The sequence below is a fragment of the Babylonia areolata genome, chromosome 24 (genome assembly GCF_041734735.1).
Source record: "Babylonia areolata isolate BAREFJ2019XMU chromosome 24, ASM4173473v1, whole genome shotgun sequence".
Lineage (NCBI taxonomy): Eukaryota > Metazoa > Mollusca > Gastropoda > Neogastropoda > Buccinidae > Babylonia > Babylonia areolata.
In genome coordinates, this window is record NC_134899.1 from 7,258,649 (window position 1) to 7,273,581 (window position 14,933).

Sequence of the window (14,933 nt, forward strand, 5' to 3'; positions counted from 1 at the left end):
GAACTATGATCTTTGTAGTTGCATACTTTGTGAGAGAGAGACACACAGAGAGAGTGAGTATGCGTGCGTGTGTGTGCGCGTGGTGTGTGTGTGTGTGTGAGTGAGTGGTGTGGGAAGATGTGCAGTGCTTGGCTGACTGAAATTGAGAAGCGAGTGAATTTCAGTAATCTGCATATTTTTATATAGCTATTTCCATTTGATGCCATTTTATTTATCTTTTTATTTTCCATTCATTTTATTAGTTTGTTGTTTTCTTATGTTGGACGTGTGCTGCTGCCAAAAAGAAAATCTCTGCGCCAATGTATAGACAACAAATTTTGTGTATTGTGTATTATTGTCGTACTGGAAGAAATTAACAGCAGCACGAACAGCATAGATAATTCAAATAGTTATTGTTGTCGTTGTTGTTGTTTCATTCAGATCGTGAGTAAAGAGTCTAGTCATTACTGCAGCAGCTTATACGGTGGAAGAAAAAGAAAAATGCGAGATAGGCCTATATACCTAACAACCGCTAAACGAGTTTGTTGGCCTGCACCAGTTTATGCTTTTCACCTAAACGTTGAAAATGATTACGTTTTTAAGTACAGTTTCAGTTTATTTCAAGGAGGTGTCAAAACGTGCGAACTGATCACAATTATACTCCACCTAAAACAAACAAAAACCAAGAACAAACCAGCTGGAAAGGTGGCTTCAGCTGTGGGTGGTCAGACGGATGCCTGACCTTCGGAAAGACGACATGGCTCAGAAACTAAAAATTCGAAAGCCAACAAAACGCGAGAGAAAACGAAAAAGAAGAAGAAAAAAAAAGGCAAACAAAGTGATGAACTCTAAAACTGAAACAAAATGTTTACGTACTTGCACAATAAAACATGTGCTTGCGTGACTGCCCTATGTCAGTATGACTGATACTGTGATAGGCAAGTTCTGTACAAGCACATGTGCGTGCGTGTGTGTCAAATTTTGATGTAGTAATCATTAGCTGGAAGTAGAAATTGGGACACAATGGCATACCAGGAGAGTTAACATGTCTGTGATTGGGGGACGAGTTTCATTTCATATTGGAATGTCCCAACTATCAGTTGCGAAAAAGTTAGGTGCCTGAAAAATATTTGTCTCAGAAATCTGACCATCGCAATATGATCAATTCATGCAAAAAAAGCTGTCTTAGCTGTAAGCTGATTAAAATTGCAAATGTTGTCTACTGTTTGGGGGTTAAAAGGCTAGTTTTCCCAGCTTCTGTGTGACGCTATTATGCATTTGGAAATGTTTAATCTGGGCATGATATCATTCTTAGAGTAATCCTCCATACTTCAACAGGAGTGAGAGGATCATCAAAACTTGAAATGCGTAGGGGTGTGGGGGGGTGGATGTTGGTGTGTGTAAACTGATGTACTGTCTCTTTTCTACAGAGAACAATAGATGTACTGAAAGTGGACACAGAATGTTCAGAATGGGATGCTGTCCGAAACATACTGGACACTGGTATACTGAGGTCAGTTATATTCTACTGTTTTGCCAGACGTATGTGTGTTTGCACATATCTGAGGAGAGAAGTAGAAACACACACACACACACACACACACACACACACACACACACAGGGGATGGGCAAACAGAGACAAACAGAAAAAGTGTCTATCAAGAAATTAAAAAAAACAAAAACACATTATCAAATGTCATTCTTACAGTGAGAACACAAACACCTCTAAGACGCCAGACCAGTGCACTGATCAGAACCACCAAATGCTGCAGGAAAAAAGCAAACTCAAATATGTCTATTTCTCTCAGATAAAATATGATAATTTTCTCTCAGTGTCTCTTATCACTAATGCCATCACTGTCAACATGACATCACTGACATTAAACCAATGTTGCCTTCCTGGTTGCAGGCAGGTGAAGCAACTCCTAATCGAGTGGCACATCATGGCCGATTGTCCCGCCAGAGAGAGGTTCCAGCAACTCATTGCAGAGCTGACGGATTTAGACCGAGCTGGCTTCAAAATCTTCCACAAAATCCCACAGTTCTTTGACCTCAGCTGGGACTCGTTGAATATTCTCAGCGAGTTTGGGTACGTGAACAATCGATTCATCAGGCACTAGTTGCAGAATTTGATCCTGTCAGTTTGGTAATTTTATTGAGTAAAATGTTGCAACAGTTCTGAATACATCACCATGATCTTGTGGTGAGTAATGATTAACTTCATGTTAGTAACGAAACAAGTTATGTAACAGTAATGTCGTGCTTTCTAACTAGCAAAATGTAACTGTTAGAAGCCTAATAAATACCAGTTGCAATCTAAATAATCATATAACATGTGCAGAGTAGCACAGTAAATTTTGCAGTGTAACTGTTGCACGGCTTTTTATAAGTTTTATGAAAACACTTCAAGAAAACATAGTACAAGTCTCTGCCCTGGTGCATTTCAATGATAGTATGAGCATTCAGCTAATGTGATATGTTAACAGGCTTCATCCCTTCCTTGCATGTCCTTTTTTGCCTACCTGTCTCAATCTCCCATAATTTTATAAGTGCATGTGTGTATGTGTGGGAGCAGGGGCGGGCATGATCAGTCAAAAAAAGAAATAAAAATTTTATTATCAGTCATGATTGACTTCTTGAGCATATTCATTTCCTACATGATCACAGCTATTTACATTTTTGCACTCAAATTATAAAAAAGGGCAGATTTTTAATGTTTTTGTTGAAAAGAAAAACAACAATAAAGGAGTTTGTTTAACCTGGCATTTATATAATGTGTGACTTCTTTGAATTATTCAAGCATGGAAGTGTATCCTTGCATTACTGCATTGAAAATGTTGCTCAAGTCTGCGAGGTGTATCCTGAAGATACAAAATTATACCCTGGGTTATGATCTGACAGATAAATGCCAGCATCATTTCCAAAGGGAATGCAGAAATGGAAGTCTTCAATGAAAATGACCGTGAAATCATTCCAGTATTTTCTCCTCTTTGTGTTAAACACACAAAATTAATGACAAACATACAAACAGGAATAGGGCTGAGACGGGAGGAGAGAAGCGGAGCATGAATGAAAGATGGGAACCTCCAGCCATGTATGGCTGTATATGTCCACTGGCAAAGTCGGCACAAAAAAAGGCTGTCCAGAAATCCTTCGCAGGTTCCTGGTTATAATCACAGAGAGAGAGAGAGAGGGTAAAAGGTCGTCTTTTCACTGTTAGCCACGCGAAATTTGGCCAAGCAGAGTAAACCGATAGGCCTCGTTTGCATCAGTTTGACAGGGTACAGTATATGACACTAAACAGAAAAATGACAGAGAGATGGTAAAGGAGAGACAGAGACATAGAGAAAGAATTCAACAGAAAGAGGCAGGGCTTCTGACAAGTTGAAAATTTGGGGGTCCTAGGAATTCTTGTCTTTCCCGTTTCCGTAATTCTTGGGAGTCACAGACTACCTTCAGATGTCACTCAAATGCTATCCATTCTAATCAAATCTGCATTGCTACACACATACAAAGCATACCTTTCTTGCACCAATGTTTCTTGGCCAAGAAGTGCACACATGCATTTTCTTAGCAACAACAATGAAGAGAAAGACATGCGAAGGGAAGCAACTTTTCTTTGATGCCGACAATCCTTGTGTCAGACTTGAGCTCTGACGCATGTGTTCACTCTAATCATGTGTTCATTCTAGATATTTTTTAGAACCTCACAGAAATCCTTTCCATAAATATGTTGATGTTGTGCAACCATTCCACTTTCAAAGTATCAGGACATATTTATGCATCATCAGAAGCCCTGGATAGGAAGAACAGCAACAGTGTATCCCTTCTCCATGTCATCCACATAACACCAAATGATACAGTGAAACATTTACTGTTCTTGGCCATGAGTAAGATAAGATCACACAATATTCAATGATTTGTCAAATATGACCACCACTAAGAAAACCACCAAAAAATAAGCCCCACCTTAGAATATTACAATGGTATGGAAAGAAAGCTTAAAACATGTCCAAAATTTGTACACATCCCCCATCAATCATTTCACCACTACATGAAAACTGTATCAGATGGGCCTGGAAATCAGACTATACCAATCGATCACTGATTACTTGTATCATTCCTTATGTTCTTGATAGTAAACGTGACAACCACTGAACCAGTCATCACCTCACGGCCCAAGGTTGGTTCCGTTACAATGAAGCATCACAGAAACAGATTTATACACATATTTACACACACAGGGGCAACAGATGACTAAGAAACCAACGACAAAGAAGTCCAACGCACAACAGACAAACCTGATGCGTGCATAAAGACAATAAAACAACAGTGACAGATAGTTTTCCTGTGTAATTCAAACACTGTACTGTTAACATTTTATTGAACACAATCTAAAGAGAGGAATGTGGAAATCTGCTCATACTACATAATTGTACACACTCCCCCACCCTGACTTCCAGTAGTTTTGAGACAAACGCAGGACAATATTTTCATAAGAAGAAAAATGTCAATATCGATTATCCTTATATAAACTGAGTACTTATCTATACTAAAATGGTTTTAACTATGCTTTAGATAACCTATAAGCTTGAAATCAAGTCAAGGTTATCAGTGACCTTACCACATACTGAACCATGACTGTTCATTATAAGTTATAAATATTTGATATCACATCAATTTGAAAGGCTAATAACCAGATTTTGTAGTCTCCACAAGCCATTTCTAACAGTCTGCTTGTTTACAAAAATATGACATCATGTAATTGTATTCACAGAACTAAGAAGACAGCAAAAAGCAGACTGTTTCATCTTCATTTCAAAAGCTTTGTTTACTTTGCTTACCCATCTATTCTTTCTGTTCGCCACCATTTTCAATGACAGGTTTATGGATCAAGTTCAAACCACATCACCATTGAAACACTCACAAATTTGTCAAATATCACATATATGAAAAGACACTGAATAAAAGTGTTAAGTACTACACTTACAAAAACGACTAACATTGACAAGGTTCTCAATGTTTGACAACTGAATTGGCCTATGTGCAGATAGGCATTTTCCCTTTCTCTTCCCACTAGACAGTGTTCCCAGGTTTTTCCCACAAAGCTTAAAAATAAATAAATAAAATGGGCCTCAAAAGGACTTCAGTTGTAAAAAGACTCACCAAGCTACTGTTCCGTATTAAACAAAACCAGTTCATCCTCTATCCACAGACCAAAAAAAAACAAAAGTAAAGCGTGCATTCTCTCCACTCCAGTGACAAAGAAAATGTCTTCAAAGTTCCATTCACAAAGTCCTGATCTTTTTATTTTAAAACACAGTGCTATCAGGAGTGGGTCAAGGCCAATGTTACGTACACTTGAATAATGACCACCAACAGATTTTTTGCCATTTTTTTTATAAAAGCTCAGCAAATGTAAAGCCAGTAATCAAATGCTAAGCATTAATTTATTTTCAATAATCTGATCTTGCCAATGCTGAAGTTTTGTTTTCAATAATCTGATCTAGCAATAATTAGACTCCCTTTTTTTTTTTTATGAAGTCCGAGTTCTAAACTGTGTACGCGTCTTCAATTCACTTTGTCAGTCCTGCTTGATGTGGCAATCAGTTCCATGGAGCTGGTCGAATTAAATCAAAAGAACTTGAAAAGGCCTCTGAGCACCATGACAGGGAGAGAGGGGTCAATTTTCTTCCGCTGTGGTGGAACTGTGTATCGATTAGTCCACGCATGCTTCGATGCGCACTTCAAACTAACTATATATCGATTAGTCCACGCATGCTTCGATGCGCACTTCAAACTCTCATCCGCTCCTCCCCTTTTCCTCCTCCTCATGCTGAAGTTTTCTATTGTGTAGCTCATGGTTCTAGTCATTTCATCAGCTGGAAATGGATATTCCAATTTTCTTATCATACATTTCAATGATTTGGAAAAGGAAAAAAAATCTACCACAAAATTTATCACAAAAACTACTCCCACCAAATAAAAAATTGCTCAAATTTGTTCCAAGTATGTATAAATTGCCAACCCAAAGTTAGTGCTTTTTTATTGTACTTTTCTTTTTTTCCTTTTCAAGTTCTGGAAAAATCAATGAAAAGATTTTGAAATAAAAAAAAAAAAAAGAAATCTGCGATGATGATCTACACGTTTGCTTTAGATCAGACGGTAGCGACGCAGACGACTGTTGAGCTGGGCCCACTCGTACTTGACCCGTACATATTGCACCGATCCACGGATGAACAGAAGGAAGCCTGCAAACAAACAAAAAAACAATAATAATAACAACAACAATAAATAAAAATCTTTTTTTTTTAAACTGCATCAGACTGCAGCATTCCTTAAAGTCATCACTTTTCTTTCCCCTTTCCTTTAATCATGAATAATGATACTGCATGTCTCTTAATTCATTCGTGCCCTGCACACCCATATACCATCATACAGGGGTGCAAGCGTAAGAGTAGAAACGACAATGCAGCCTGAATTCCATAATGAATTTGCCCATGTTCCCAAACCAAGCAAGGATAAAAAATGAATACAAAGGACGCAGTGCAAAATTTAAATACAATTTCTACAAAAGACAAGCGCATAAACTGCATCATTTGATCGAAATGATTTCCCAAAATGTCTGCAAACAACATTCCCCATTTGCTTTGTTTTTTCGTTGCTCTTTTTTTCTTTTTTTGGTGGGGGGTGGGGGTTGGTAGTAAAGCTATTTATTTTGCTGATGAACAGGGTAAACGAATAGTTCTTTAATCAAATTCAAATCATAAATGGGAACAGATGCTAAACAGAAGATCAAAGATCAACAAACGCACAGCACACATTACAAAGGGCCAACTCACCACAGAAAAACAGCAGCCACCACAGCCAGGACTCTCCATCCGCATAGTCACTGGCCCACTGCTTGTGCTGAACACAGTTTACAAAACTTACAATCAAAATTTATTGTTGGTGTCGTTGTTTGGGGGTTTTTTTTGTTTTGTTTTTTTTGTGGGTTTTTTTTGTTTTTTTTGCCACAATATACACACACAAGAATAGTTCATAATCTCTGAAAGAGAAATAGTTGACACTTTCGCCGACAAAAAGATGACATCTTCACAGTACACGGTCTGACCATGCTCCCAAAGTAAAACACAATATACTAGAAAAGGACACATTTGACCATTCCTGATACAACAGTGAACTTTATTCTAAAATTTTTCTTAAATAAAAAAAATTAATATTTAAATAAAAATCTAAAGGTGTACCTGATACACTGTCATCTCGGGAATCCTTTATTACCTCCCCTACTTCCATGTTCAAACATCCTTTAATTACTCCCCCTATCTCACAAATGGTGAGGTATCCTTTCCAAAATTTGTTACGTACACAGACCTAACCAAATCACGAACAAAATCTAACTGGTTGGATCTTGAATCACAAGTAAAATTTCCACAAAATTTATAATAAAAATTTTTTTTTAAAGAAGTATGTCCAAAACTTTTCGCATAATCCTCCTAACACAAAGCAGCAGTGCCCGATTCCAAACAATGTATCCTTTAAAAATTGCCTGGATCCTGATCACCATCCAAAATCTAAACAGCTGGCCCTTGGCCAACAGCTAATATTTCCTCACAATTACAGGAAAATCTGTCCACAGTGATCTCTATAATCACAACAACAGGCAAACAAGTGGTGGCCTAGTGGTAAAAACATGTCTGCCTATGAAGTCAGAGAATCTGAACGCAAAGGTTTGAATCCCACACTTACCCGTATTTCTCCCACTTCACCAGGCCTTGAGTTGCAGTCTGGATGCCAATCATTCAAATGAGGCAATAAACTCAGGTCCCATGTAAAGCATGCACTTAGCACATATAAGAGATAAACTGAGGTCCCATGTGTAGCATGCACTTAGCACATATAAGAGATAACCTGCGTTTTCTCCGCATAGGCAGATAGTAGTTTGCACAGGACAGGAATGTCAGGCCCCTGCCGGAGTCTGCACTAGCTGGGTCACGGTTAAGTATGTGTAATTAAAACTGAGGTACCATGTGTAGCATGCAACTAGCGCACTTATAAAAAAAAAAAAAATTTAAAAAAAAACACCAACAATAGGACTGTCCCTGGCAAATTTCTGCAGAAAAATTCAATTCACTTTGATAAGAAAACAAATACACTTGCTGGCAAAAGAAGAAAACAAACAAACCAAAAAAACATTAACAAAAAACAGTTGCTGCTCCCACTGTAGCAATGCGCTCTCCCTGGGAAACAGCAGCCTGAATTTCACACAAGAGAAATCTGTTGTAACAAAACAGTTCTACAATTCACACCAAAGCGACATTTCCTGGGTGTTTAGTTACCTTGACGATGGCCACCCATTTGATGATGGACAGCCCAAGTCCCGACAGCGCCCCGCAGCGCCCGGCCACCGTGTTGGACAGACACAGCGACAGCAAGAACCCCAGCCAGTTGAACAGGAACGAGACTACACACACACACACACACATTTCACGACTGCAGAAAATCGACAGAACTATAGAATTTGCTGCAATGGTGCTTTAAGTCTTTTCACTCCCACCAGCGGATACATCAGCAGTTTAGGGGTAACTGCATTACCAACAGTCCAGCTGGTCACATGAGTATGTTAACTTCCTTGCAAATGGCGACTGCCTTGCAGCGTGTTTGAAGCAATATCTCAGCAAGATTTGGCTTGATTTTTAATGGCAGATTTTTGTATTTTGTAAAGCCAAAAGTTGTTGGGGGTGTCAGCATAGCTGCCAAGGTGAACAGTACAGAAGAGGAGGCTAAAATTTTGATCTGCCGCACAACAGTGATACTAGCAAAAATGGACAGAAATGCTGTTGTTGATCAATTTCATCAAATGAAGTGATTCTTGTTATCCTGATGATTCATGATACAAGGTAAATAGACAGGTGTGGGTGTGGGTGTGGGTTGGGGGGGGTGGGGGGGGGGGTTATGTTGGATGTGGGTGTAGAAAAAAACAACCAACATTTCGGCTTGAAACCTTCATTTTGGATTCTTTACTTACTATAAAATCATCCATATCAAAGCTTCAAGCCGAAATATTGTTTACAATTACAATGAGCTTTTGTGTTGTTACACTGTATGATAGGGGTTGTGGATGTGGGGGGCAGGGGGGGGGGGGGGGTATGTGGTCATGCGAGTGTTTATAAAATGTATACTGTTCATGGATACAACATGATAATGGATGAAAACAACATAATCGCACTTGGTTGTTGGGTCCAATATACATTAATATTTTAGCACCATTTCCAACTTTTAAATACAGACTTGAATTTTCTTCTTTTTTTGTTTCTAAAAACGTGTATTTTTTCCTAACAATCTTATCTTTCTACCCCTGATTAGCATTAAACATATGATAATCATACCCTCCATTTATTTCCCTTCAAGAAAACATATATATTTACATACTTTTGAGCATTATTTTAATTTGTATTCACTTTTGTTAGAGGCTGGTGACTGTTTTGTAAAAATGACAAATATTTCTGGAAATCAAAGGGTTAAAACAAAAAAAAGCTTTACATCTTTGTCATATATATTTGAGATATATATTCCATATTCTGTCATATAAACTAACAGTCCACACCATATATCTAGATATCCATGATATTCTTGACTCCCATGTCAACGTAACATCAACAACCAAAATTCTTTATTATCACTACTTTTATAAAAAATATAATAATAATCTGAAACACTTACCAAACTGAAAAATTCAACAACAACAATTAAATTTCAAAACAATAACATCAAGAAGCAGAAATCTGCAACATATACACACACATTAAAAGGTACAATTCAAATATACTCACAACACAAACACAGTCACCACACAAAAATGCACAACACACACACAAAAACATACACATACACTCACTGCATGCACACACGCACACCCACATTCACACACACTTTGTTAAAAGAAGAAGTACCACGACCCTTGGTGACTACTCACTCAGGAAAGTACAGATGAACATGCCATCTGTTCCAATAGTCATATCAGAGAACACATCCCGATTCTGTCCTGCCTCCTGCAAAGCAAAGAAAATTGGTACAGAAAGTAACGCTGTTTCTCAATCCTGTCAACTCCACCCCCATAAAGAATATCACAAAAACAGAAAAGCCACTACATGACATACCATAAGAGGATGTGTAAAAGAAATATACTGAGATAATCAAAGAACTGCAGGTGATGTATGTGATATCAAAGCACAAATACAAATTCTGTATCCAACAACTTTCACTAAGTTCAATGTCCAGCTTAGATAAATAAAAATGACTGTGATATTTTCTGGCTTGAGCGCTTACTGCACCTGTGGAGGTCATGTATATGTTCTTTTTCACTGCATTTGAAAACATTTTCCCATTCAAATTTCAATTTACGACCATCAAATGAGGCCACATTTGGTTTGGATTTGACTCTTTATCTGCCATTTGAATTGAATGCGCCTAACACTAAACAGGTTTTTTTGTTTGGACGAAACAACTAATTTTTTTTTTTAATCAGTGTATCCCAACTCCCATCCTTGCTTACCAGAAAAATAGGGTTCTCAAATAACAATCAGGTTTTTTCTTTTTTTTTTCTTTTTTTCTTTTTTTCTTTTATGTCCAGCGCTTAGTAAAAATCCTCTCCCAAAAGCTGCAATCAAAAAAACTGACAAACAGTCAAAAAGTGTTAAGTGCTTCCCTGAAGGCTAAAAGGATTTATTTATGTAACATACTTACCAGTGTAAATGGTATTAAATTTCTCTCGTGCTCTCTTCTAACAAACTTTTTTTTTCTCCTTAAGGAGAGTTTGGACAAGCTTTCGGTGAGGCATCTGCTTAGGTGATGTGGTGTAGTGTATATGGATTAGTCCAAACACAGTGATGCCTCCTTGAGAAACTGAACTCTAATTAACTGAGGTGGTTTCTGTCCAGATGCATGGAGTCCTTTTAACTTTTTTTTTCTTTTTTCAAATAGCTACACATACCATTCTGTTTTCTTCCATTGTTCTTCTCCATTCTCTCCCATCCTGAAAACTGACGTTGTAAATGTATGTTAAACTTCATTTCAAAGTTAAACTGCTCTCACTGCATCTGCATAGTTCATTCAATGACATGGACTTGGAGTTGGACTGTACTGGGCGATGTTACAATTCTGACATGTACACTACATGTCAACCTGTGAATATCAATATCCTTTGAAGACAACGATTTCCAAGAGTGTCATTCATGTACATATACAGATGTCCTCTCCCTTTATTTTTCTTTACCCCACCCACCCCCCTTTTTTTTTTTTTTTTTTTTTCTTTTTTTTTTTTGGTCAAACAAGTTATAGCTCTCCTAAATAAATTACCAGCTACAATGTGTCAATGGGCTAAAAATATAGAAAAGACAATACTGCCTTTACTGGGCTAAATAAAAAAGAGAGAAAAAAAGACTTAGTTCATACCAGAGCAGAGTCACTGACACTATCACCATTAGGATGTAGGGCTTCTTCCATCTTACTGCGCTCAGCTTCCTCATAGGTAGGCAGAGTTGTCGCTTCCACATAGTTGGGTAGTTTGGCTGGAAACACAAACAGATATCAATATTCATTATATTCATCACAAAATTATCAGCTGATGGGCAGCATCTAATTCAACATATCCACTAACAATGTCTGAAGATGCTGATGCACTTGGCAGCTACAGACATCTCATGTTTTCTCTTTTTCTCAAAGAATCTGGCAACAGAAATACTCATAAAATGTAAACTAATACAGAACATTCTATTAAAGTGTGTAAGTGTATATGAAAGCATTTACAAAACAACACTTATCCACATGTTTTAAATGCAAGAACACCCATTTGACTCTTGAGAACTGTGAAGTGCAACATTCGAGGTCACTGCTTCACCCAAAGCCACTCTTAATATATCTGTAGATAGTTAAGTTGGTGGCGTTCGGTGTCCCATTTGACTCAAGTTGAAGTAACTTGAAACGAGTGACATCATCAAACATTAAGACGAACATGACTAAACAGCACTGCAAGGTCTTCCCAAAGGACAACCCTACCATGGCAACCTATCACTGACAGTCCCCTGTCCACTGCTGATGCTGGGACTGGCAGAACAGCCCAGGGCTGGGTTGCATAAGCAAACTCTGCAGGGATGTTTACAAGGCAGAATCATTGTCATCTGATGTAGACAGCTCCCAATGGACAAATGGCCTTGTGACTATAAAATTATTTCTTTCCTCTCTGTGGTTGTGTACGACTGGGTGGGACTAGGAGGATGAACTATCATGAAGTGGCCAAACAATGTTTCCACCACAATGTTAACTTCAGTTTGTGTACAAAGATCTGATATCATCTCTGTCATGGCTTGTGCCATCCTTCACTGAAATTCATTAGCTTGATCAGTTTGTCTCCTTACCTGGCTGAGCGCTGCTGGCAGCACTGGTGGCCGTCTCCGAGTCATAGGGTGGTGGTGCTGGGGGTACAATCATTGCCATAGCCACTGGCTGGGCCGCCACCTCCTCATTCTCCAACTGAAAACAAATCAGTTCATAACTCAGTTGTAATATGATGATAAACATTCTATTCATTTACAAAAGCACAGAAAAACTTGTTTAGTATTCAAACAGATTACATCTTAGTCACTTTGTAAAGCTTCATTTTGCTGAAGTTCACATTTGTTGTTTCTCAAGGCCTGACCAGCAAGCTAGATTTATATGAAGATCAGGCATCTGCTACTTTTTTTTCTTTTGTTGTTGAAAGTATATATATATATATATATATATATATATATATATATATATATATATATGGTATAGTGTATTTGGACCAGTCTACATGATTTGAATCCTCAACATTTGTTACAAACAATGAAAAAGCATTTGGTAGAGATACACTACAAAAGACAAATACAGTACAGTTGACAAAGCTGCAAAGTTTAAGTTCAAGGCAAAATAATATTCACAAAAGAGTGTTCATGTGGGACAGCAGACCATCATTTTCTACATCATGATCATGTATAAACACTTGATGTTTATATTTAAAGCCACAAACTAAGGTCTTTATCAGTTTATGTGATGTGTGGCCCATGACATGATCCATTCAGTGTTCATTCTGGCAACTAGTATTTGTAAACTGAAGGGGTTTGCCGTAAGATCTCATGATGATGTCTACCAAAAAAGTCAGTCTTGCTTTTGTTGTTCATTTAGCCAGTAGATGACTGTGAAACTAGGCATGTGGGGATTTACACTGGCTGTTGTCTTGAACTTAGATACTATTACTACACTGTTTCCACTGAGACTTTGTTAGATCAATAAAGAATTAACAAGCAGTGTAGTGTACAAGTAGTACAATCATACCTTCAATCAGTGGTGGGTAAGATGTGTAAGAATTCATAGTGGACATAATAAACCATCCGACAACGAACATAACACCACTGAAAGTAAAATCTATAGATCTGCTTGGCTTGTTACTCATCACGAGTTGCACCGGAAGTTTACAGACGGCAAAACATTACACTGGCAGTGGAAGTGGGGCTTCGGATTCAGAAAACAAAGAGTAAAATATGTAGTCTAAAGACCATGTCATCAAAATACACCAGTGTCTAATAAGAGAATGACATATTGTTGAAGCAAGTGACATTTTACATAAACTGTTCCCTGGTCGTACACGGAAAAATGTGCAAACATGCATGACCAGTCTGCTCATCTGATCAGTCTCAACAGACCAAAGTCTGCGGTTGTCAAGTAGACGTTGCACCCACTTCGGGTTTTTTCCTCATTAAGCGCAACCGTTCGGTTTTTGTTCTCCACAAATCGTCTGACAGCACCTTTAAGTCATTCACCTTTCATAGGAACACGACATATACTAATAATTCGGATAACACTTACCAATTCGTAACGCACTGTGTTTTCCATTGCTGATCGGAGAACAAAATGGCGAACAGCATCACGATTGAGCTATTTTGATTGGCTGTACAAATGGGTAGATAATTCAAGAGGCGCCTGAAAAGTGGAAACATACAATGTCACGGGCTCAAGAGAAAAACATTGCGTTATACACGTACGACTCTGTCATCCTGATACAAGAAACTCATATCCCTTGGGGACTTATTCAGCCGACTCTGTTCTTTTTCTTCCTCTTGTGAAGGCTCACGAAAACTACGTTGATCATTCTGGCTGGAGGGTTGTTCATACTTGTCGGAGGCCGGGTTGTGACACGCAAAAACAAAACAGACGCATGAAATAATAGTTGTTTTTGTTGTTGTTGTTGTTGTTGCTGGGTGTTTTTTTTTTATCCTGCTGATCTGCAGTCGATTGTGAACTGGTAAGCCCCCTACCCCCTTTTTTGGGTGGTGGAGGAGGCTTGGGGGATGAGAGAGGTATGCTGTACTGGTCAGGCATCTGACTAGCAGATGTGGTGTGGCCGGCGTATGCTGATGTATTTGACCGAAAGCAGTGACTGACGCCGCCTCGTTGAGAGACTGAAACTGTTGGGGGACTGTGACGATGTACGGGGGTAGAAGTGGGCGATGGGAGCCTGAGAACAGATCAACACTTACTAGTAGCGAGGGCATGCGTGGAGATGCGGCCGATTGACTCAGTGTCGGCGGCCAGTGAGGCCTTCAGATCGCTGGACTGAATGATATGAGAGACTGACTGAGATTGTGATGAGGGATGATACTGTACTTCGTTTGTCTGAAAAATAGACAAATAATGGCACATTTTCAGTGGAAGAATTGTGAGACGTATGAGAAATAGCCTGTCATATATGCTAGTACTGTGATACATCATTACACGGAATCATTTATGTGCTGTCAGCAGTGATGCTTTCAGACATAGTTGATCTTGTAGCTTATAGCTCTGCCCGGCGGAACTCAGGACCTATTTCTTGCGTTATAAATAGAATGGACCGAACGAATCAGAACCACGGTCGTATATTGAGTCAGTGGACCAA

General features: G+C 38.5%; 1 protein-coding gene across 1 annotated transcript; it reads right to left on the reverse strand.

Moving 5' to 3' along the window:
* Nucleotides 1-3,838: 3,838 nt before the first annotated feature.
* On the reverse strand, nucleotides 3,839-13,987 carry LOC143298486 (NEDD4 family-interacting protein 1-like). Its single transcript, XM_076611301.1, has 7 exons — nucleotides 13,868-13,987; nucleotides 12,397-12,511; nucleotides 11,435-11,550; nucleotides 9,957-10,032; nucleotides 8,320-8,444; nucleotides 6,823-6,889; nucleotides 3,839-6,231 (listed from the first exon to the last, which is right to left on the reverse strand). Exons 1-7 carry the CDS (start codon nucleotides 13,892-13,894, stop codon nucleotides 6,134-6,136), a joined length of 624 nt encoding a protein of 207 aa, XP_076467416.1. The 5' UTR covers nucleotides 13,895-13,987; the 3' UTR covers nucleotides 3,839-6,133.
* Between the last annotated feature and the right edge of the window lie 946 nt (nucleotides 13,988-14,933).